Below are 24,471 nucleotides of genomic sequence, written 5' to 3' on the forward strand. Positions count from 1 at the left end.
ATTCTGGAATTGAGAGCAGTTCTCAATGCCCTTCTGGCTTGGCCCCAGTTAACAACTCGGGGGTTCATCAGGTTTCAGTCGGACAACATCACGACTGTAGCTTACATCAACCATCAAGGAGGGACAAGAAGCTCCCTAGCAATGATGGAAGTATCAAAGATAATTCGCTGGGCAGAGTCTCACTCTTGCCACCTGTCAGCAATCCACATCCCGGGAGTGGAGAACTGGGAGGCGGATTTCTTAAGTCGTCAGACTTTTCATCCGGGGGAGTGGGAACTTCATCCGGAGGTCTTTGCCCAAATACTTCGACGTTGGGGCAAACCAGAGATAGATCTCATGGCGTCTCGACAGAACGCCAAGCTTCCTCGTTACGGGTCCAGATCCAGGGATCCGGGAGCGGTTCTGATAGATGCTTTGACAGCACCTTGGACCTTCGGGATGGCTTATGTGTTTCCACCCTTCCCGATGCTTCCTCGATTGATTGCCAGAATCAAACAGGAGAGAGCATCAGTGATTCTAATAGCGCCTGCATGGCCACGCAGGACTTGGTATGCAGATCTAGTGGACATGTCATCCTGTCCACCTTGGTCGCTACCTCTGAAACAGGACCTTCTGATCCAGGGTCCCTTCAAACATCAAAATCTAATTTCTCTGAAGCTGACTGCTTGGAAATTGAACGCTTGATTTTATCAAAACGTGGTTTTTCTGAGTCAGTTATTGATACCTTAATACAGGCTAGGAAGCCTGTTACCAGAAAGATTTACCATAAGATATGGCGCAAATACTTATATTGGTGCGAATCCAAGAGTTACTCATGGAGTAAGGTTAGGATTCCGAGGATATTGTCTTTTCTACAAGAAGGTTTAGAAAAGGGTTTATCCGCTAGTTCCTTAAAGGGACAGATTTCAGCTCTGTCCATTCTTTTACACAAACGTCTGTCAGAAGTTCCGGACGTTCAAGCTTTTTGTCAGGCTTTAGCTAGGATCAAGCCTGTGTTTAAAACTGTTGCTCCACCATGGAGTTTGAACTTAGTTCTTAATGTTTTACAGGGGGTTCCGTTTGAACCCCTTCATTCCATTGATATCAAGTTGTTATCTTGGAAAGTTCTGTTTTTAATGGCGATTTCCTCGGCTCGAAGAGTCTCTGAGTTATCTGCCTTACATTGTGATTCTCCTTATCTGATTTCTTTCATGTAATTAGCAAGAGTCCATGAGCTAGTGACGTATGGGATATACATTCCTACCAGGAGGGGCAAAGTTTCCCAAACCTTAAAATGCCTATAAATACACCCCTCACCACACCCACAATTCAGTTTTACAAACTTTGCCTCCGATGGAGGTGGTGAAGTAAGTTTGTGCTAGATTCTACGTTGATATGCGCTCCGCAGCAAGTTGGAGCCCGGTTTTCCTCTCAGTGTGCAGTGAATGTCAGAGGGATGTGAGGAGAGTATTGCCTATTTGAATGCAGTGATCTCCTTCTACGGGGTCTATTTCATAGGTTCTCTGTTATCGGTCGTAGAGATTCATCTCTTACCTCCCTTTTCAGATCGACGATATACTCTTATATATATATACCATTACCTCTGCTGATTCTCGTTTCAGTACTGGTTTGGCTTTCTACAAACATGTAGATGAGGGTCCTGGGGTAAGTAAATCTTATTTTCTGTGACACTCTAAGCTATGGTTGGGCACTTTGTTTATAAAGTTCTAAATATATGTATTCAAACATTTATTTGCCTTGACTCAGAATGTTCAACATTCCTTATTTTTCAGACAGTCAGTTTCATATTTGGGATAAATGCATTTGTTTCATTCATTTTTTCTTACCTTAAAAAATTTGACTTTTTCCCTGTGGGCTGTTAGGCTCGCGGGGGCAGAAAATGCTTCATTTTATTGCGTCATTCTTGGCGCGGACTTTTTTGGCGCAAATTTTTTTTTTCTGTTTCCGGCGTCATACGTGTCGCCGGAAGTTGCGTCATTTTTTGACGTTTTTTTGCGTCAAAAATGTCGGCGTTCCGGATGTGGCGTCATTTTTGGCGCCAAAAGCATTTAGGCGCCAAATAATGTAAGCGTCTTTTTTTGGCGCTAAAAAATATGGGCGTCATTTTTGTCTCCACATTATTTAAGTCTCATTATTTATTGCTTCTGGTTGCTAGAAGCTTGTTCACTGGCATTTTTTTCCCATTCCTGAAACTGTCATTTAAGGAATTTGATCAATTTTGCTTTATATGTTGTTTTTTTCTTTTACATATTGCAAGATGTTCCACGTTGCAACTGAGTCAGAAGATACTTCAGGAAAATCACTGCACAGTGCTGGAGCTACCAAGCTAAGTGTATCTGCTATAAACTTTTGGTATCTGTTTCTACAGCTGTTGTTTGTTTTGCATGTCATGTCAAACTTATTAATGCAGATAAAATTTCCTTTAGTACTGTTACATTACCTGTTGCTGTTCCGTCAACATCTAATTTTCAGAGTGTTCCTGATAACATAAGAGATTTTATTTTTTAAATCCATTTAGAAGGCTATGTCTGTTATTTCTCCTTCTAGTATACATAAAAGTCTTTTAAAACTTCTCTTTTTTCAGATGAATTTTTAAATGAACATCATCATTCTGATACTGATAATGGTTCTTCTGGTTCAGAGGTTTCTGTCTCAGAGGTTGATGCTGATAAATCTTTGTATTTGTTCAAGATGTAATTTATTCGTTCTTTACTTAAAGAAGTGTTATTTGCATTAGAAATAGAGGATTCTGGTCCTCTTGATACTAAATGTAAACGTTTAAATAAGGTTTTTAAATCTCCTGTAGTTATTCCAGAAGTGTTTTATCTCCCTGATGCTATTTCTGAAGTAATTTCCAGGGAATGGAATAATTTGGGTAATTTATTTACTCCTTCTAGACGTTTAAGCAAATTATATCCTGTGCCATCTGACAGATTAGAGTTTTTTTGGGACAAAAATCCCTAAGGTTATGGGGCTGTCTCTACTCCTGCTAATGTACTACTATTCCTACGGCAGATAGTACTTCATTTAAGGATCCTTTAGATAGGAAAATTGAATCCTTTCTAAGAAAAGCTTACTTATGTTCAGGTAATCTTCTTAGACCTGCTATATTTTTAGCGGATGTTGCTGCAGCTTCAACTTTTTGGTTAGAAGCTTTAGCGCAACAAGTAACAGATCATAATTTTATAGCATTATTATTATTCTATAACATGCTAATAATTTTATTGGTGATACCATCTTTTGATATCATTAGAGTTGATGTCAGGTATATGTCTCTAGCTATTTTAGCTAGAAAAGCTTTATGGATTAAACTTGGAATGCTGATATGTCTTCTAAGTCAACCTTGCTTTCCCTTTCTTTCCAGGGTAAATACTCATTTTCGTTCCTTTCCTCACAACAAGGAACAAAAGCCTGATCCTTCATCCTCAGGAGCGGTATCAGTTTGGAAACTATTTCCAGTTTGGAATATATCCAAGCCTTATAGAAACCTATAGCCAGCTCCTAAGTACCTATGAAGGTGCGGCCCTTATTCCAGCTCAGCTGGTATGGGGCAGATTACGTTTTCTTCAAAGAAATTTGGATCAATTCCGTTCTCAATCTCTGGTTTCAGAACATTGTTTCAGAAAGGTACAGAATTGGCTTCAAGTTAAGGCCTCCTGCTAAGAGATTTTTTTCTTTCCCGTGTCCCAGTTAACACAGCAAAGGCTCAGCATTTCTGAAATGTGTTTCAGATCTAGAGTTGGCTGGAGTATTTATGCCAGTTCCAGTTCTGGAACAGGGGCTGGGGTTTTATTTTATCTCTTCATTGTACCAAAGAAGGTCAATTCCTTCAGACCAGTTCCGAATCTATCATTATTGAATCGTTATGTTAGGATACCAACATTCAACATGGTTACTGTAGGACTATCCTGCCTTTTGTTTAGCAAGGGCATTATATGTCTACAATAGATTTACAGGATGTGTATCTGCATATTCCGATTCATCCAGATCACTTTTAGTGTCTGAGATTCTCTTTTTAGACAAGCATTACCAGTTTTGTGGCTCTACCGTTTGGCCTAGCCTCAGTTCCAAGAATTTTTTTCAAAGGTTCTCGGTGCCCTTCTTTCTGTAATCAGAGAACAGGGTTTTGGTATTTCCTTATTTGGACGATATCTTGGTACTTGCTCAGTCTTCTCATTTTCGAAGAATCTCATACGAATCGACTTGTGTTGTTTCTTCAAGTTCATGGTTGGAGGATCAATTTACCAATCAGTTCATTGATTCCTCAGACAAGGGTAACCTTTTTAGGTTTCTAGATAGATTCAGTGTCTATGACTCTGTCCTTGTCAGACAAGAGAAGTTTAACATTGATATTAGCTTGTCAAAACCTTCAGTCACAATCATTCCCTTTGGTAGCCTTATACATGGAAATGTTGGGTCTTAGGACTGCCGCATCAGATGCGATCTCCTTTGCTCGTTTTCACATGCGACCTCTTCAGCTCTGTATGCTGAACCAATGGTGCAGGGATTACTCAAAGATATCTCAATTAATATCTTTAAACCGATTTTACGACACACTCTGACATGGTGGACAGATCACCATCGTTTAGTTCAGGGGGCTTCTTTGTTCTTCCGACCTGGACTATAATCTCAACAGATGCAAGTCTTACAGGTTGGGGAGCTGTGTGGGGGTATCTGACGGCACAAGGGGTTTGGGAATCTCAGGAGGTGAGATTTCCGATCAATATTTTGGAACTCCGTGCAATTTTCAGAGCTCTTCAGTCTTGGCCTCTTCTGAAGAGAGAGTTGTTCATTTGTTTTCAGATAGACAATGTCACAACTGTGGCATACATCAATCATCAAGGAGGGACTCACAGTCCTCTGGCTATGAAAGAAGTATCTCGAATTTTGGTTTGGGCGGAATCCAGCTCCTGTCTAATCTCTGCGGTTCATATCCCAGGTATGGACAATTGGAAAGCGGATTATCTCAGTCGCCAAACGTTGCATCCGGGCGAATGGTCTCTTCACCCAGAGGTATTTCTTCAGATTGTTCAAATGTGGGAACTTCCAGAAATAGATCTGATGGCTTCTCATCTAGACAAGAAACTTCCCAGGTATCTGTCCAGATCCCGGGATCCTCAGGCGGAGGCAGTGGATGCATTATCACTTCCTTGGAAGTATCATCCTGCCTATATCTTTCCGCCTCTAGTTCTTCTTCCAAGAGTAATCTCCAAGATTCTGAAGGAATGCTCGTTTGTTCTGCTGGTAGCTCCGGCATGGCCTCACAGGTTTTGGTATGCGGATCTTGTCCGGATGGCCTCTTGCCAACCGTGGACTCTTCCGTTAAGACCAGACCTTCTGTCTCAAGGTCCTTTTTTCCATCAGGATCTGAAATCCTTAAATTTAAAGGTATGGAGATTGAACGCTTGATTCTTGGTCAAAGAGGTTTCTCTGACTCTGTGATTCATACTATGTTACAGGCTCGTAAATCTGTATCCAGAGAGATATATTATAGAGTCTGGAAGACTTATATTTCTTGGTGTCTTTCTCATCTTTTTTCTTGGCATTCTGTTAGAATACCGAGAATATTTCAGTTTCTTCAGGATGGTTTAGATAAGGGTTTGTCCGCAAGTTCCTTGAAAGGTCAAATCTCTGCTCTTTCTGTTCTTTTTCACAGAAAGATTGCTATTCTTCCTGATATTCATTGTTTTGTACAAGCTTTGGTTCGTATAAAGCCTGTCATTAAGTCAATTTCTCCTCCTTGGAGTTTCAATTTGGTTCTGGGGGCTCTTCAAGCTCCTCCATTTGAACCTATGCATTCATTGGATATTAAATTACTTTCTTGGAAAGTTTTGTTCCTTTTGGCCATCTCTTCTGCCAGAAGAGTTTCTGAATTATCTGCTCTTTCTTGTGAGTCTCCTTTTCTGATTTTTCATCAGGATAAGGCGGTGTTGCGAACTTCTTTTGAATTTTTACCTAAGTTGTGAATTCCAACAACATTAGTAGAGATATTGTGGTTCCTTCATTATGTCCTAATCCTAAGAATTCTAAGGAGAAATCGTTGCATTCTTTGGATGTTATTAGAGCTTTGAAATATTATGTTGAAGCTACTAAGTCTTTCCGAAAGACTTCTAGTTTATTTGTTATCTTTTCCGGTTTTAGAAAGGCCAGAAAACTTCTGCCATTTCTTTGGCATCTTGGTTGAAATCTTTAATTCATCTTGCCTATGTTGAGTCGGGTAAAACTCCGCCTCATAGGATTACAGCTCATTCTACTAGGTCAGTTTCTACTTCCTGGGCGTTTAGGAATGAAGCTTTGGTTGATCAGATTTGCAAAGCGGCAACTTGGTCCTCTTTGCATACTTTTACCAAATTCTACCATTTTGATGTATTTTCTTCTTCTGAAGCAGTTTTTGGTAGAAAAGTACTTCAGGCAGCGGTTTCAGTTTGAATCTTCTGCTTATGTTTTTCATTAAACTTTATTTTGGGTGTGGATTATTTTCAGCAGGAATTGGCTGTCTTTATTTTATCCCTCCCTCTCTAGTGACTCTTGTGTGGAAAGATCCACATCTTGGGTAGTCATTATCCCATACGTCACTAGCTCATGGACTCTTGCTAATTACATGCAAGAAAACATAATTTATGTAAGAACTTACCTGATAAATTCATTTCTTTCATATTAGCAAGAGTCCATGAGGCCCGCCCTTTTTTGTGGTGGTTATGATTTTTTTGTATAAAGCACAATTATTCCAATTCCTTATTTTATATGCTTTCGCACTTTTTTCTTATCACCCCACTTCTTGGCTATTCGTTAAACTGAATTGTGGGTGTGGTGAGGGGTGTATTTATAGGCATTTTAAGGTTTGGGAAACTTTGCCCCTCCTGGTAGGAATGTATATCCCATACGTCACTAGCTCATGGACTCTTGCTAATATGAAAGAAATGAATTTATCAGGTAAGTTCTTACATAAATTATGTTTTTTTCATTCAGACAAGGTAGTTCTGCGTACTAAACCTGGGTTCCTACCTAAGGTGGTCACTAACAGGAATATCAATCAAGAGATTGTGGTTCCATCTTTGTGTCCTAATCCTTCTTCGAAAAAGGAACGTCTGCTACACAATCTAGATGTAGTCCGTGCCCTGAAATTTTATCTACAGGCAACTAAGGATTTTCGACAAACGTCTTCCCTGTCTGTCGTTTATTCTGGTCAGAGGAGAGGTCAAAAAGCTTCGGCTACCTCTCTCTCCTTTTGGCTTTGTAGCATAATACGGTTAGCCTATGAGACTGCTGGACAGCAGCCTCCTGAAAGAATTACAGCACATTCTACTAGAGCTGTGGCTTCCACTTGGGCCTTTAAGAATGAGGCTTCTGTTGAACAGATTTGCAAGGCTGCAACTTGGTCTTCTCTTCATACTTTTTCCAAATTTTACAAATTTGACACTTTTGCTTCTTCGGAGGCTGTTTTTGGGAGAAAGGTTCTTCAGGCAGTGGTTCCTTCCGTATAAAGAGCCTGCCTGTCCCTCCCGTCATCCGTGTACTTTAGCTTTGGTATTGGTATCCCATAAGTAATGGATGATCCGTGGACTGGATACACTTAACAAGAGAAAACATCATTTATGCTTACCTGATAAATTTATTTCTCTTGTAGTGTATCCAGTCCACGGCCCGCCCTGTCACTTTAAGGCAGGTAATTTTTCCATTAAACTACAGTCACCACTGTACCCTATGGTTTTCCTTTCTCTGCATGTTTTCGGTCGAATGACTGGTAATGGCAGTTAGGGGAGGAGCTATATATCAGCTCTGCTGGGTGAATCCTCTTGCACTTCCTGTTGGGGAGGAGTTAATATCCCATAAGTAATGGATGATCCGTGGACTGGATACACTACAAGAGAAATAAATTTATCAGGTAAGCATAAATTATGTTTTTTGACATGTGATCACTCTGACTGGTTGTCACAGTGATCACATGACCATAGGGCAGTTATTTGGGCATCACTGCCTCACTCCTGTGGCATCCATTGATTTCCTAGTGAGCCTGATACGAGCATGCATTGCAGCATAGTAGTATCTTGGCTCCTCTTTTATTATAGAGTCACTGATATTTGCTCGGACAAATTGTAATACCAGAGAGCAGATGCAACTGATACAGAAGCAATGCTTGCTGAAAAAGACCTTTTGATGAAAAGTTACCAATTTCATGTCCAGATGGTTCCTGAAAAATGTACTATCCTCTAAGGCAGTGTTTCCCAACCGCAGTTCTCAAGTACCCCCAACAGTCCTGGTTTTCATTATAGCTGAACTAGAGCACAGGTGAAATAATCAGCTGATGGATGAGAGCTGGTTAGTAACCATGGTTACTGATCAGCTGATTACTTCACCTGTGCACTGGTTCAGCTATAATGAAAACCAGGCCTGTTGGGGTACTTTAGGACCGCGGTTGGGAAACACTCCTCTAAGGGATTGTAGTACATTTGGATAATGCGAATAGCACCATCCACCACATGAAATGTTTCCCAAAGCTCTACATTAGAAGCCAGAAAAGGAAACATTCTATTAAATGTAGATGACGCATTAAAAGAGAAGACCAGGCTTAGTTTACTATCTGAAAAATATTTTAATTTAAGCCTCAGGAACAGGAAAAAACCTCTTGTGATTTAACATAAGGTTTAAAAATCTAATTCAGTTGTTTGGAAGGATTTTCCTCAGATGATTTAGGGTCTTGGATACCTAAAGTTCATAAAAACCTCTTTAAACAAAGAACTAAGGTCTCCTGAAAAAACTTCTGATCATCGTAAAAAATTCACCTTCAGAAAACAACCTGAGGTGTCTGAGTCTTAAAATTATAAGTGCATTCTAAGATGTTCTGATCTCTGATTATGCATAAGAACCTGATAATGTTACTTTAGGATGACTTTCAGACATATCATTTGTGTGCATACGTGGAGGAGGCATAGCCACCACAACTACAGAACACACAAACGTTTAAATTCTAGAGCAAAATATGAAGCACTCCCTTGTATTGAGTTAACAGAGGGAGGACAGATTCCTTTAGTTACCCATTCAGTTAATCTATGAAAAGTTGTATGAATGTGTGCACCCTTATGGGCTGTAATCCGACATTACAATATTAATTTATACCACTTACAAAATCAATATTTTAAACACAATATGTGAAAATGTTGGTCTAAATTAATTTGGTGTTTGGCTGGTCAATATCTGCTTTTTTTCCTTTTTTAAAAAGCATGGAGAAGACGGTACGAGACATTGTCCACAAAGCATTCTGGGACTGTTTAGAAGCTCAGTTTAATGAAGACCCTCCTGTATATGATCATGCTATTATACTGCTTGGAGAAATCAAAGAGGTAAGACTGCCTTTAATTAGTTTAGTAAAAGGAAGCACTGGGAAATCTCTGAGCTAAGGGTGGAAATTACTGGCCCAACTCAGTATAAAAAATACACTTAGGGAAAAAGGTGTGTGTGTATATATATGTATATAGTTTTCCACAGTGATTTCAATTATTCAACAAACACAAAATACTTAACAACCCATATCTTCAATGACACTGTGTTGCTTGTTCTAAATAGCACACAAGCACTTAACATTTTAATGTTTATCTTTAGACCATCAAGATGGTAACTCTTACACATAAAGCAAATATATTAACTTAAATTACAAAGAAAAAATAATTATAAACTCTATAAAATAAACGAGCTGTTTAAGAACCAGTTTTTTAAAAATAAAATTGTGACCGTTCCCTAATTACATACATGGACATTGTGTAACACGCCATAGCGCCATCTATCAGTTGAAAGTTACTGGACATGGTGTAACACAGCATCATCAGTTGGTAGAACGTTCATCACCAAAATATGTACTGGGGAAAAAGACAAATTTGCATATATTTTGCAAAGGGTGACAATTCAAATGTATGGTTGTGAGATTTATCATTTATCCCTTTCCTGAAGCCCCCTTCCTTTTTCTTAGAGTTATGTTATTATTATGTTGTTTTCTATATGTTCTTTTCTATCTTTATGTTGTATGTGGTGTGTGTTACCATAGAATAAATGATGTGTTGTTAGAGTCTAGTACATAGTGAAATAATAAATTTCTCTTAGCTCCTTTTTGGAACAGTTTGCTTTACCTGGTTCTTTCAGAATTCTAGTGGCAGAGACATAGGACCTGCTTATTGGCTACACTTTCCAAAATCATTAAACTTCAGTGTGGCTACTGTAAGTTTTTTTTTTTTTAATTATTGTTATTTGAAGCTAGACTAATACTTAAATACTTTCTGAGCTAAAGCACAGTAGGTGAATGCAAATTTGATGCAACAGCATTTTGAATATGTTGTGTTGAGTACAAATTTGCCATCATAAGGTACAATGGCCTTGTCACTAGGGCAGTACCTTTAATAGGCCAAATTTGCACCATTTTTAAGGGCACATTATTGTACCATAGCACTGATGTCCAATTTAGTTACCAAAGGTACATATTTGCCTTTAAAAGGTACAATCTGCAATGGTACCAATATGTTCCCATGTTAAAGGGTACAGCGGGTGTACCTTTGAGGGTACTGCCCCAGTGATAAGCTATTGTACCCCTAAAGGTACAATTTTAGCATATTTTTCTGGCAGTATATAATGAAGACAAACGCTAGATATAAAATACAGTGCTACAAATAAGCAAGGAGTTTACTTCACTTTTCTTTTGCACGTGAAAGCAAAATCAACATGTTAAGAAACTGCTTTTTCCTTCCATAAAGCAAGGAGAGTCCACGACTTCATTCCTTACTGTTGGGAAATACAACACCTGGCCACCAGGAGGAGACCGACACCCCAGCTAAAGGCTTACATATCCCTCCCACTTCCCCTTTCCTCCAGTCATTCTTTGCTTTTCGTTACTATAGGAGGTGCAGAGAAGTGTCAGGAGATTTGGATAGTCCTGTCACACATATATGTCAACCTCTCAGTGAGAGTATTGATGAAAGTTAGAGTCTGGAGATGCAGGGAAAGCTGCTGCAAGACTGTCACACTTGAGAGGCTGTGCCTGTTCCACAGAATGGATCCTGGAGGGTAGGACCGTTTTTTTTATATACACTTTAAAACGCTATACAGGGTCACAGTATGGCTCCTTTATACCTCAATAGGATCAAGGGTTAATATCTCTTTCAGGGAAATTATTTGAAAAGCTTGGGGATTTATATCTGCTTAATGTGAGAGGTTTTTTTGGGCTCATAGACTGTGTGTTTTTTGGCTTGTAACAAACAGGTTTCACTTTTGTTTATGAAGTGTTGCGCAGCTCCTAAAAGCTTAGCGCCCTTTTTCATAACAGGGGAAGTCCTGTCTTAAGCACCACGTGACCGGGTGCAGTCTCTTTCATTTCCTAAGATCCTGCTGCAGACATCATTCCTGAGGAGAGCGTGTTCACTGTTAGCTGTCTGGGTCTAGGAGGTGGTGAGTGCCCCAGCCATTGGGAGTATTAATATGCCATTTTTTTTAAATAATTTTGTTTGTCCTTCTGTGGGTATATACAAAGTTATGAAGGATACTTCATTAGAAGGTTCCGCTCCTTCTGTACTGATTAATAATTCCTGTTTATATTGTGAGGAGGCTGTGGTTTGCCCGCTTGCTCAACTTTGTTTCATTTGCCTAAACCCTGTTCTAAAGTCTAAGAAGGGAGACAAGCCTGCTAATACTTATAGCGCTATTAGCCCCTCAGAGCCGTCTACTTCTCAGAAATATGGGTCCCGAGAAATTACTACCCTTTCTACATTACCCGCTCCACATGCAGTTCCTCGTAGCTCATCTAATCCTCCATCTGGAGGGGGCCTTTTCCTAGCGGACTTTACCGCGCAGTTACAATCATCAGTGTCTGCGACCCTGAGTGCCTTACCTCGCTCTAACAAACGCAAGAGAAAGCTTAAACATAGTTCTCCTAACCTAGAGTCATCAAAATTTTGGTGGATTTAGCTACTATGTCCCAGTTTTTCGAGGATGAGTTACCCTCTGTTGCTTCAGTTTCTAAACCTCCTTCAGCGGAGGAACCCTCCTTTGAACTGTCTTTTTTTTTTTCCAGACACTTTGTTCCAGGATGTACGGGATCCTTGAGTCCTGGAGATTGTATCTCAAGAATACAGGATATGATTCAAGTCTCATCCACTCAGGGGCAGATTTCTACTCTCCAGTCTGTCTACAAGACCAGAAAAGAGAGCTGCCTTCTTAGGTTGTGTATGGGATCTCTCCTCTCTAGGAGTAATTGTCCTGGTACCTACACCAGGTTTGGGGTTTTATTCAAACCTTTTTGTGGTTCCAAAGAAGGAGGGAACTTTTCGTCCAATTCTGGACCTAAAGTGCCTGAGGTTTGCTTTTCTGGACCAGCACTTCCAGTTCAAAGCTCTTCTGTTTGGTCTAGCTACTGCTCCAAGGATATTTTCGAAGGTTCTGGAAGCTCTTCTTGCCAGAACATGAGGTATTGCAGTAGCACCTTACCTGGACGGTATCTTGGTACAGGCACCATCTTTTCATCTAGCGAAAGAACACTCAGAGTCCCTTCTCAATCTTCTTCGATCACATGGATGGAAGATAAACTTAGACAAGAGTTCTCTTACTCCAAATAAAAGGGTGAATTTTCTGGGAACAATAATAGACTCCATATCCATGAGAATATTCCTTACAGATCAGCGACGTTGCAAGCTAACTTCTGCATGTCTTGCCCTCCAGGCTTCCTCGAGACCCTCAGTGGCTCAGTGTATGGAGGTGATTGGACTCATGGTGCATTGTACAGGCATCATTCCTTCTGCCAGATTCCATCTCAGACCTTTACAGCTATGCATGCTAAGACAATGGAATAGTGACCATTCAGATCTGTCTCCACAGATCGTGCTGGACAACCTGTTGAGAGACTCGCTCTCCTGGTGGCTCTGTCCAGATCATCTGTCCCAAGGCACGTGTTTCTTGAGACCGTCCTTGGAGATTGTGACTACGGACGCAAGCCTTTCCAGCTGGAGAGCCGTTCCGGGTGCCAAGAAGGCACAAGGTCTGTGGACTTAGGAGGAGTCTTCGCTTTCGATCAATATTTTGGAACTCCGGGCAATCTTCAATGCCTTGAAGGCTTGGCCCCTTCTGGGTTCGTCCCAGTTTATCAGATTCCAATCAGACAATATAACCTCGGTTGCCTACATCAACCATCAGGGGGGGAATGAGATGTTCCTTGGTGATGAGAGAAGTATCTCAGATACTAGAGTGGGCGGAGACTCACAGATGTATGCTGTCAGCGATCCAAATTCCTGCTGTGGACAACTGGAAAGAGGACTTCCTCAGCAGGCAATCTTTTCACCCAGGGGAATGGTCTCCTTACCCCAAAGTGTTTGCAGAGATATGCAGAGAGTGGGGGACGCTGGAGATAGATCTCATGGCATCCTGCCTCAATACAAAGCTACCCAGGTACAGGTTGAGGTCGAGGGATCCTCAGGCGGAACTCATAGATGCCCTATCAGTACCATGGAGGTTCAGACTCGTATATATTTTTCCTACATTACCGCTTCTCCCTTGTGTGGTGGCTCACATCAAGCTGGAGAGAGCATCAGTGATTCTGATACCTCCATCGTGGCCGCAAAGGACGTGGTTTGCGGATCTGGTGGGGATGTCCTCATCTCCTCAGTGGAGGTTACCTTGTCGCAGAGATCTGCTGATACAGGGTCCCTTTGTTCATCAAAATCTAGATTCTCTGAGGCTGACTGCGTGGAGATTGAACGCTTAGTCTTAGCCAAGAGAGGATTTTCTGAGAGTGTTATCGTCACTCTGGTTCAAGCTTGTAAGCTAGTTACTCGTCGTATCTACCATAAAGTGTGGAGTACTGTAGTGAAGAGTGTGGCATTTACTGGCATACGGTTAAGGTTGCCAGAATTTTAGCTTTTCTCCAGGATGAACTGGAGAAGGGTTTATCTGCTAGTTCCCTGAAGGGACAGATATCGGCCCTGTCGGTGTTACTGTACAAAAGATTGGCCGAGCTTCCGGATGTGCAGTCCTTTGTTAAGGCTCTGGCTAGGATCAGACCTGTGTTTAGATCTGGGGCTCCACCTTGGAGTCTCAATCTTGTTCTTAGTGTTTTGCAGCAGGCTCCGTTTGAGCCTATTCATACTGTTGACACTAAATTGTTATCTGGGAAGGTTTTTTTGTTGTTGGCTATTGCCTCTGCGCGCAGAGTTTCTGAGATTTCTGCTTTGCAATGTGACCCCCCCTTATCTGGTTTTTCATGCTGATAAGGCGGTTTGTTGTTCCTTCCTTTTGTCCTATTCCTTTTTCAGAGAAGGAACATTTAATTCACAATCTAGATGTGGTTCGTGCCTTGAAGTTCTATCTTCAGGCTACTAAGGAATTCAGACAATCTTCCTCTTTGTTTGTCATCTATACGGGGAAGCATAAGGGACAGAAGGCTACTACGACTTCCCTATCTTTCTGGTTGAGGAGTGTCATCCGCTTAGCTTATGAGAGAGCGGGACGACAGCCTCCTGAGAGGATAACGGCTCATTCCACTAGAGCAGTGGCTTCCTCTTGGGCTTTTAAGAACGAAGCCTCAATGGATCAGATTTGTAAGGCGGTTACCTGGTCCTCCTTACACACTTTTTTTCTAAATTTTACAAGTTTGATGTGTTTGCTTCGGCTGAAACAGCTTTCGGGAGAAATGTTTTGCAGGCTGTGGTGCCCTCAGAATAGGGTCCGCCTCTTTTTCTGTTCCCTCCCGTTATTCTTTCAGTGTCCTCTGTAGCTTGGGTATAGTTTTCCTAACAGTAAGGAATTAAGTTGTGGACTCTCCCTGCCTTATGGAAGGAAAACATAATTTATGCTTACCAGATAAATTCCTTTCCTTCCTGGCAGGGAGAGTCCACAACCCTGCCTGTAATTTATGTTTTTGATGGGCGGCTCCCTTTTTTATATATTTTTTTCTGGCACCTTTTATACCCTGATGTTTCTCCTACTTTTCCTTGTTCCCTCTGCAGAATGACTGGGAGATAGGGGAAGTGGAAGCGATATTTAAGCCTTTGGTTGGGGTGTCTTTGCCTCTTCCTGGTGTCCAGGTGTTGTATTTCCCAACAGTAAGGAACAAAGTCGTGGACTCTCCCTGCCAGGAAGGAAAGGAATATATCTGGTAAGCATGAATTATGTTTTCATGATATGGATGAAAGTTTTGGAATACAGTGAGTGTCACGTTACATTAAAACTAGCAGGTAATATTTGTGCTTCACAGATACTATTGCAGTAATAGTGCACAAAAAACGCTCTAAGCGCTGAACTGATTCTAAAGGTCTAATGATATTGCTCTTGTTCTTTTTATAGACACTTATTTCCTTCCTGCTGCCCGGGCACACACGACTTAGGAATCAAATAAACGAGGTTCTCGACTTAGACCTTATCAAACAGCAGGCGGACAAAGGAGCCCTCAACATCCCGAGACTGGCAGAGTTTACCATCGGAATGATGGCGACTCTCTGTGCTCCAGCACGGGATAGTGAGGTTAAGAAACTAAGAGAGATTAAGGAAGCTGTTCCCTTGTTCAGGTAAGGGACTGGTACTGCTAGTCACAGTGGTACCTAGTTTTACTAAGTATAGAGGGGTTTGCCCAGTCAGACAAACTTAAGCAATTCTTGTGCCCGACCTGCCAGATGTTTTATAGCGTATGACATATCACATAATTTTACAGTAATACAAGTTACCTTTTAAATCAAACTGAGCGTTGGTAAAAGATTAATATTAAAAATATTTCAAATCTTTTTCTCTTTTTGTAAAGTGAAATGTAAATGTTACAGTCCATATGCCTAAAGGGACAATAACTGTATACTTTTTATTTAAAGCACATCATGCATTGCTCTAAGCAGTGAATATCCTATATTATAAAGTATGTTTGTCCGACGCAGTCATGTGCAGTAGAGACTGCAAATCAAACATACCTGGCCTTAACCCCTTAAGACCTTAAGGACCTGGCCTCTCTCTGCCGCGATCTCGCTAAAATTAGCGAGATTGTGCTATTTTTGCATGCCCCACGAGTGGAGCAGTGCAGAAATAGTCTGCATCGGACAGCGGTGGTGCCGATTGTTGGTGGTATGGGAGGGTTAGGAGGGAGAAGGGTGGGCGGCCCATCGCGGGTGGGGTGGGACCCCTGCACTACAAAAAAATGTATGCTAAGAGCAGCTGGGAGGTGGAAGGAGGGAGGAGGGAGAAGGTACAGGGGGATCCTAGATTGGAGGGGGAATAAAGGCTAGGGAAAGGATCTTGGAGGGGACATTTTGGCTCGTGTACACAGGCTTTAACACTAGTATATTATATTAAAAGTTAACAAAGCATGTCAGAAATATGTATTTTATACCCATGTGCTTTCAGCTTAACCCTCCCCCCTTCCCCACACCACATTCAGCTGTACAAACTAATAACAGGCCATAACCCTCACTCTATTGCCAGAAATGAGTGCACATTCCTTGCACCTCTATTTCAGTAGCTGGCCCAAAAATACATATTTAAATGGCACTTTGGTAAGATTTACTATAGTTTATATGCACTGCTCAGTGCTTAAAGGGGCAAATCAAAATTAAAGGGACATAAAACAAGTTGGGATAAAGACAAACTATAATAATATGTACTTTAATTACTTTACCTGCAAATTTATACTGCAGTGCCTTACCATTAACCCTTTCTTTTAAGTTTCCCAATTGTACAGCTCTAACTCTCCCCAAACAATTCCTTGTATGGCTGTATCTATCTCCACCTTTGCTTTGGTAGAATGCAAGACTTTAACACTCATTATCTTCTGGAGCATGCATAGAAGCAAATAAGCTGCTGTGAACCTAGTTTAAATACAATGCCTGTGTTTCTGATTCTAAACACTGATAAGGGGAGGTGGATCAGACTACTCCAGACAGCAAAGCTATGTAATTAATTTTGATTATTTTTGAGAAATATTTTAAAATACTTGCCAGAAAAATGTAAACAATTTTTTATGCAAACTATTTTTTTACTTAATTAGCCCTTTCATGAAATGCACAGATCTCAACATGTTTTATGGCACTTTAAAGTTTCATGATTTGGGTAGAGCATGCAATTGGAAAAAACTTTCCAGTTCACTTCTATTATCAAATATGCTTTGTTCTTTTGATATCCTTCATTGAAGAGTTTACCTATGTAGAATCAGGTGTTTTATTTTTGAGCTAGCTGCTGATTGGTGGCTACACATATATGCCTCTGATCATTGGCTCACCAGTTGTGCTCAGCTAGCTCCCACTAGTGCTTTGCTGCTAACGAGCCTACTCAGACACTCAGGACACTAAACACAATGAAACAAACTTGATAGTAGCAGGAGATTGAAACATGTATTTTGCTTTACTTCCCCTTTAATTTGCTTTGAAATATTTTATATGTTTTGCGCCCCTTTAAATAAAAAGAACAACTTAATACATTGAATATTTAAATACATGAAAACAATTTTCTGCCAACATTTTTATTCAACAAACTAAATTCTGAATTTAAATAATAATTACAATATTCATTTTTTCTTCATAGAGCAATTTTCTCTGTACTGGACCTCATGAAGCTGGACATGGCTAACTTTGCAGTAAGCAGCCTCCGTCCACACTTGATGCAACATTCTGTGGAATATGAGAGAAAGAAGTTCCAAGATATTACAGAGAAGCTGCCAAGTATGTGCTGTCTATGTAGAGAGTCTTCTGTTACTAGATTCTAGAAAAAGCTCTTAAAAGGACATAAAAGCCTAAATTACATTTAATGATTCAGTGGAAATAATTGTAAGACAATTTTAAATTGTATCTATTATCAAACTGACTTTGTTCTCTTGGTATCCTTTTATGAAAAGTGTATGCACATAGCAGCAGCAGCAATACACTACTGGGGAGCTAGTTGGTGATTGGTGGCTACATGCATATGTCTCTTGTCATTGGCTCACCAGATGTGTTCAGCTAGCTGCCAGTAGTGCATTTCTGTTCAAGAGCTGATTTTTAAAGGGACAGTACAGTCAAAACGAAACTTTCATGATTCGGATAGAGCGTGCAATCTTAAACAACTTTCTAATTTAGTTCTGTTATCAAATTTTCTTTGTTCTCTTGGTATCTTTGATTGAAGAGTAAAACTAGGTAGCCTCATTAGAGCTCAGGAGTGTGCACGTGTCTTTAGTGCTCTATGGCTGCAGTGTTTTGCAACATTATTTGTAGCTTTGTTATACAATGTTGCAAAACGCTGCAGCCATAGAGCACTAAAGACGCTTCCACGGTCCTGAGCTCTTATGAGCCTACTTAGTTTAAGTCTTCAATAAAAGATACCAAGAGAACAAAGCAAATTTGATAACAGAAGTAAATTGGAAAGTTGTTTAAAACTGCCTGCTCTATCATAATCATGAATTTAATTTTGACTTTACTGTCCCTTTAACTATAGTTTTTATTCCCTTTGCAGGGTTTAAACACAAAGTATACACACTTGCTTGCATTTAACTAACATCATTCTCTAACATATTAAAGAATTTCCTTTCTCCAACATAGGTGTGTCCGGTCCACGGCGTCATCCTTACTTGTGGGATATTCTCTTCCCCAACAGGAAATGGCAAAGAGCCCAGCAAAGCTGGTCACATGATCCCTCCTAGGCTCCGCCTACCCCAGTCATTCTCTTTGCCGTTGCACAGGCAACATCTCCACGGAGATGGTTAAGAGTTTTTTGGTGTTTAAATGTAGTTTTTATTCTTCAATCAAGAGTTTGTTATTTTAAAATAGTGCTGGTATGTACTATTTACTCTGAAACAGAAAAGAGATGAAGATTTCTGTTTGTAAGAGGAAGATGATTTTAGCAACCGTTACTAAAATCGATGGCTGTTTCCACACAGGACTGTTGAGATGAATTAACTTCAGTTGGGGGAAACAGTGGGCAGACTTTGCTGCTTGAGGTATGACACATTTCTAACAAGACTTGGTAATGCTGGAAGCTGTCATTTTCCCTATGGGAACCGGTAAGCCATTTTCTTAGTTTAGTATAAGAATAAAGGGCTTCACAAGGGCTTTAAAGACTGGTAGACATTTTTCTGGGCTAAAACGATTACTTTATAAGTATATTTAGTGGATTATAACTATAAATAGTTCTTTTAATCTTGGGGATGTATTAAAAAAACGGCAGGCACTGTATTGGACACCTTTTTCACTGGGGGCCTTTTCTAGTCATAGGCAGAGCCTCATTTTCGCGCCACTAATGCGCAGTTGTTTTTGGAAAGCAAGGCATGCAGATGCATGTGTGAGGAGCTAAGAACCACTGAAAAAGCTTATTGAAGGCGTCATTTGGTATCGTATTCCCGTCTGGGCTTGGTTGGGTCTCAGCAAAGCAGATACCAGGGACTGTATAGGGGTTAAATGTAAAAACGGCTCCGATTCCGTTATTTTAAGAGTTAAAGCTTTCAAATTTGGTGTGCAATACTTTTAAGGCTTTAAGACACTGTGGTGAAATTTTGGTGAATTTTGAACAATTCCTTCATACTTTTTCACATATTCAGTAATAAAGTGTGTTCAGTTTAAAATTTAAAGTGACAGTAACGGTTTTATTTTAAAACGTTTTTTGTGCTTTGTTATCAAGTTTATGCCTGTTAACATGTCTGAACCATCAGATAGACGATGTTCTGTATGTTTGAAAGCCAAGGTTCCTCCCCATTTAAATATATGTGATGAATGTGACATAATGTCCAAACAAAGTAGGGACAATGATGCCACTGATAATGATGTTGCCCAAGATGATTCCTCAAGCGAGGGGAGTAAGCATGGTACTGCATCATCCCCTTCTGTGTCTACACCAGTCTTGCCCACACAAGAGGTCCCTAGTACATCTAGTGCGCCAATCCTTCTTACTATGCAACAATTAACGGCTGTAATGGATAATTCTATTAAAAACATTTTGTCCAAAATGCCCACTTATCAGAGAAAGCGCGATTGCTCTGTTTTAGATACTGAAGAGCATGAGGACGCTGATGATAATGGTTCTGACATACCCTCACACCAATCTGAAGGGGCCAGGAGGGAGGTTTTGTCTGAGGGAGAAATTTCAGATTCAGGAAAAAATTCTCAACAAGCTGAACCTGATGTTATTACTTTTAAATTTAAATTAGAACATCTCCGCGCTCTGCTTAAGGAGGTGTTATCTACTCTGGATGATTGTGACAATTTGGTCATTCCAGAGAAATTATGTAAGATGGACAAGTTCCTAGAGGTCCCGGTGCCCCCCGATGCTTTTCCTATACCCAAGCGGGTGGCGGACATTGTAAATAAGGAATGGGAAAGGCCCGGCATACCCTTTGTTCCTCCCCCTATATTTAAGAAATTATTTCCTATGGTCGACCCCAGAAAGGACTTATGGCAGACAGTCCCCAAGGTCGAGGGGGCGGTTTCTACTCTAAACAAACGCACTACTATCCCTATAGAAGATAGTTGTGCTTTCAAAGATCCTATGGATAAAAAATTAGAGGGTTTGCTTAAAAAGATGTTTGTTCAGCAAGGTTACCTTCTACAACCAATTTCATGCATTGTTCCTGTCACTACAGCAGCGTGTTTCTGGTTCAAAGAACTAGAAAAGTCGCTCAATAAAGAATCTTCGTATGAGGAGGTTATGGACAGAGTTCAAGCACTTAAATTGGCTAACTCTTTTATCTTAGACGCCACTTTGCAATTAGCTAGATTAGCGGCGAAAAATTCAGGTTTTGCTATTGTGGCGCGCAGAGCGCTTTGGCTAAAGTCTTGGTCAGCGGATGTGTCCTCCAAGAACAAATTGCTTAACATCCCTTTCAAGGGTAAAACGCTGTTTGGCCCTGACTTGAAAGAGATTATTTCAGACATCACTGGGGGAAAGGGCCACGCCCTTCCTCAGGATAGGTCTTTTAAGGATAAAAATAAGCCAAATTTTCGTCACTTTCGCAGAAACGGACCAGCCTCAAATTCTACACCCTCTAAGCAAGAGGGTAATAGTTCTCAAACCAAACCAGCCTGGAGACCGATGCAAGGCTGGAACAAGGGTAAGCAGGCCAAGAAACCTGCCACTGCTACTAAAACAGCATGAAGTGTTGGCCCCCGATCCGGGACCGGATCTGGTGGGGGGCAGACTCTCTCTCTTTGCTCAGGCTTGGGCAAGAGATGTTCAGGATCCTTGGGCGCTAGAAATAGTTTCTCAAGGTTATCTCCTGGAATTCAAGGAACTACCCCCAAGGGGGAGGTTCCACAGGTCTCAATTGTCTTCAAACCAAATAAAAAGACAGGCATTCTTACATTGTGTAGAAGACCTGTTAAGAATGGGAGTGATTCATCCTGTTCCATTAGGAGAACAAGGGATGGGGTTTTACTCCAATCTGTTCATAGTTCCCAAAAAAGAGGGAACATTCAGACCAATTTTAGATCTCAAGATTCTAAACAAATTTCTCAGGGTTCCATCGTTCAAAATGGAAACCATTCGAACAATTCTTCCTACCATCCAGGAAGGTCAATTCATGACCACGGTGGATTTAAAGGATGCGTATCTACATATTCCTATCCACAAGGAACATCATCGGTTCCTAAGGTTCGCCTTTCTGGACAAGCATTACCAGTTTGTGGCACTTCCATTCGGATTAGCCACTGCTCCAAGGATTTTCACAAAGGTACTAGGGTCCCTTCTAGCGGTGCTAAGACCAAGGGGCATTGCAGTAGTACCTTACTTGGACGACATACTGATTCAAGCGTCGTCTCTGTCAAAAGCAAAGGCTCATACGGACATTGTCCTAGCCTTTCTCAGATCTCACGGGTGGAAAGTGAACATAGAAAAAAGTTCTCTGTCCCCGTCAACAAGAGTTCCCTTCTTGGGAACAATAATAGACTCCTTAGAAATGAAGATTTTTCTGACAGAGGCCAGAAAATCAAAACTTCTAAGCTCTTGTCAAGTACTTCATTCTGTTCTTCTTCCTTCCATACCGCAGTGCATGGAAGTAATAGGTTTGATGGTTGCGGCAATGGACATAGTTCCTTTTGCACGAATTCATCTAAGACCATTACAACTGTGCATGCTCAGACAGTGGAATGGGGATTATACAGACTTGTCTCCGACGATCCAAGTAGATCAAAGGACCAGAGATTCACTCCGTTGGTGGCTGAACCTGGACAACCTGTCACAGGGATTGAGCTTCCGCAGACCAGAGTGGGTCATTGTCACGACCGACGCCAGTCTGGTGGGCTGGGGCGCGGTCTGGGAACCCCTGAAAGCTCAGGGTCTATGGTCTCGGGAAGAATCTCTTCTCCCGATAAACATTCTGGAACTGAGAGCGATATTCAATGCTCTCAAAGCTTGGCCTCAATTAGCAAAGGCCAAATTCATAAGGTTTCAATCAGACAACATGACGACTGTTGCATATATCAACCATCAGGGGGGAATAAGGAGTTCCCTGGCGATGGAGGAAGTGACCAAAATAATTCAATGGGCGGAGAATCACTCCTGCCACTTGTCTGCAATCCACACCCCAGGAGTGGAAAATTGGGAAGCGGATTTTCTGAGTCGTCAGACTTTCCATCCGGGGAAGTGGGAACTCCATCCGGAAATCTTTGCCCAAATAACTCAATTATGGGGCATTCCAGACATGGACCTGATGGCGTCTCGTCAGAACTTCAAGGTTCCTTGCTACGGGTCCAGATCCAGGGATCCCAAGGCGACTCTAGTAGATGCACTGATAGCTCCTTGGACCTTCAACCTAGCTTATGTATTCCCACAGTTTCCTCTCATTCCCAGGCTGGTAGCCAGGATCAATCAGGAGAGGGCTTCGGTGATCTTGATAGCTCCTGCGTGGCCACGCAGAACTTGGTATGCAGACCTGGTGAACATGTCATCGGCTCCACCATGGAAGCTACCTTTGAGACAGGACCTTCTTGTTCAAGGTCCATTCGAACATCCGAATCTGACTTCACTCCAACTGACTGCTTGGAGATTGAACGCTTGATTTTATCAAAGCGTGGGTTTTCAGATTCTGTCATTGATACTCTTATCCAGGCTAGAAAGCCTGTAACTAGGAAAATTTACCATAAAATATGGAAAAAATATATCTGTTGGTGTGAATCTAAAGGATTCCCATGGAACAAGATAAAAATTCCTAAGATTCTATCCTTTCTACAAGAGGGTTTGGAGAAAGGATTATCTGCAAGTTCTTTGAAGGGACAGATTTCTGCTTTATCTGTTTTACTTCACAAAAAGCTGGCGGCTATGCCAGATGTTCAAGCTTTTGTTCAGGCTCTGGTTAGAATCAAGCCTGTTTACAAACCTTTGACTCCTCCTTGGAGTCTCAATTTAGTTCTTTCAGTTCTTCAAGGGGTTCCGTTTGAACCCTTACATTCCGTAGATATTAAGTTACTATCTTGGAAAGTTTTGTTTTTGGTTGCAATTTCTTCTGCTAGAAGAGTTTCAGAGTTATCTGCTCTGCAGTGTTCTCCTCCTTATCTGGTGTTCCATGCAGATAAGGTGGTTTTGCGTACTAAACCTGGTTTTCTTCCGAAAGTTGTTTCTAACAAAAACATTAACCAGGAGATAGTTGTGCCTTCTTTGTGTCCGAATCCAGTTTCAAAGAAGGAACGTTTGTTACACAATTTGGATGTAGTTCGTGCTCTAAAATTCTATTTAGAGGCTACAAAGGATTTCAGACAAACATCTTCTTTGTTTGTTGTTTATTCTGGTAAAAGGAGAGGTCAAAAAGCAACTTCTACCTCTCTCTCTTTTTGGCTTAAAAGCATCATCCGATTGGCTTATGAGACTGCCGGACGGCAGCCTCCTGAAAGAATCACAGCTCATTCCACTAGGGCTGTGGCTTCCACATGGGCCTTCAAGAAAGAGGCTTCTGTTGATCAGATATGTAAGGCAGCGACTTGGTCTTCACTGCACACTTTTACCAAATTTTACAAATTTGATACTTTTGCTTCTTCTGAGGCTATTTTTGGGAGAAAGGTTTTGCAAGCCGTGGTGCCTTCCATCTAGGTGACCTGATTTGCTCCCTCCCATCATCCGTGTCCTAAAGCTTTGGTATTGGTTCCCACAAGTAAGGATGACGCCGTGGACCGGACACACCTATGTTGGAGAAAACAGAATTTATGCTTACCTGATAAATTACTTTCTCCAACGGTGTGTCCGGTCCACGGCCCGCCCTGGTTTTTTTAATCAGGTCTGATGAATTATTTTCTCTAACTACAGTCACCACGGTATCATATGATTTCTCCTATGCATATTCCTCCTTTACGTCGGTCGAATGACTGGGGTAGGCGGAGCCTAGGAGGGATCATGTGACCAGCTTTGCTGGGCTCTTTGCCATTTCCTGTTGGGGAAGAGAATATCCCACAAGTAAGGATGACGCCGTGGACCGGACACACCGTTGGAGAAAGTAATTTATCAGGTAAGCATAAATTCTGTTTTTTTTCACTTTTATGTCCTTTTAAAGGGATAGGTCAAAAATTAAATGTGCACATG

General features: G+C 41.1%; 1 protein-coding gene across 4 annotated transcripts in view; it reads left to right on the forward strand.

Moving 5' to 3' along the window:
- Positions 1–24,471, forward strand: part of TCP11L1 (t-complex 11 like 1) — a 91,740-nt gene that overhangs the window by 36,004 nt on the left and 31,265 nt on the right. For all 4 annotated transcript variants that reach the window (XM_053720414.1, XM_053720412.1, XM_053720413.1 and 1 more), the window contains 3 exons: positions 9,221–9,341; positions 15,313–15,533; positions 17,527–17,663. In XM_053720414.1, coding sequence (XP_053576389.1) covers positions 9,221–9,341; positions 15,313–15,533; positions 17,527–17,663 — 479 coding nt within the window. The remainder of the gene's footprint in view (positions 1–9,220; positions 9,342–15,312; positions 15,534–17,526; positions 17,664–24,471) is intronic.

This window comes from Bombina bombina, chromosome 7 (genome assembly GCF_027579735.1).
Source record: "Bombina bombina isolate aBomBom1 chromosome 7, aBomBom1.pri, whole genome shotgun sequence".
Taxonomy (NCBI): domain Eukaryota; kingdom Metazoa; phylum Chordata; class Amphibia; order Anura; family Bombinatoridae; genus Bombina; species Bombina bombina.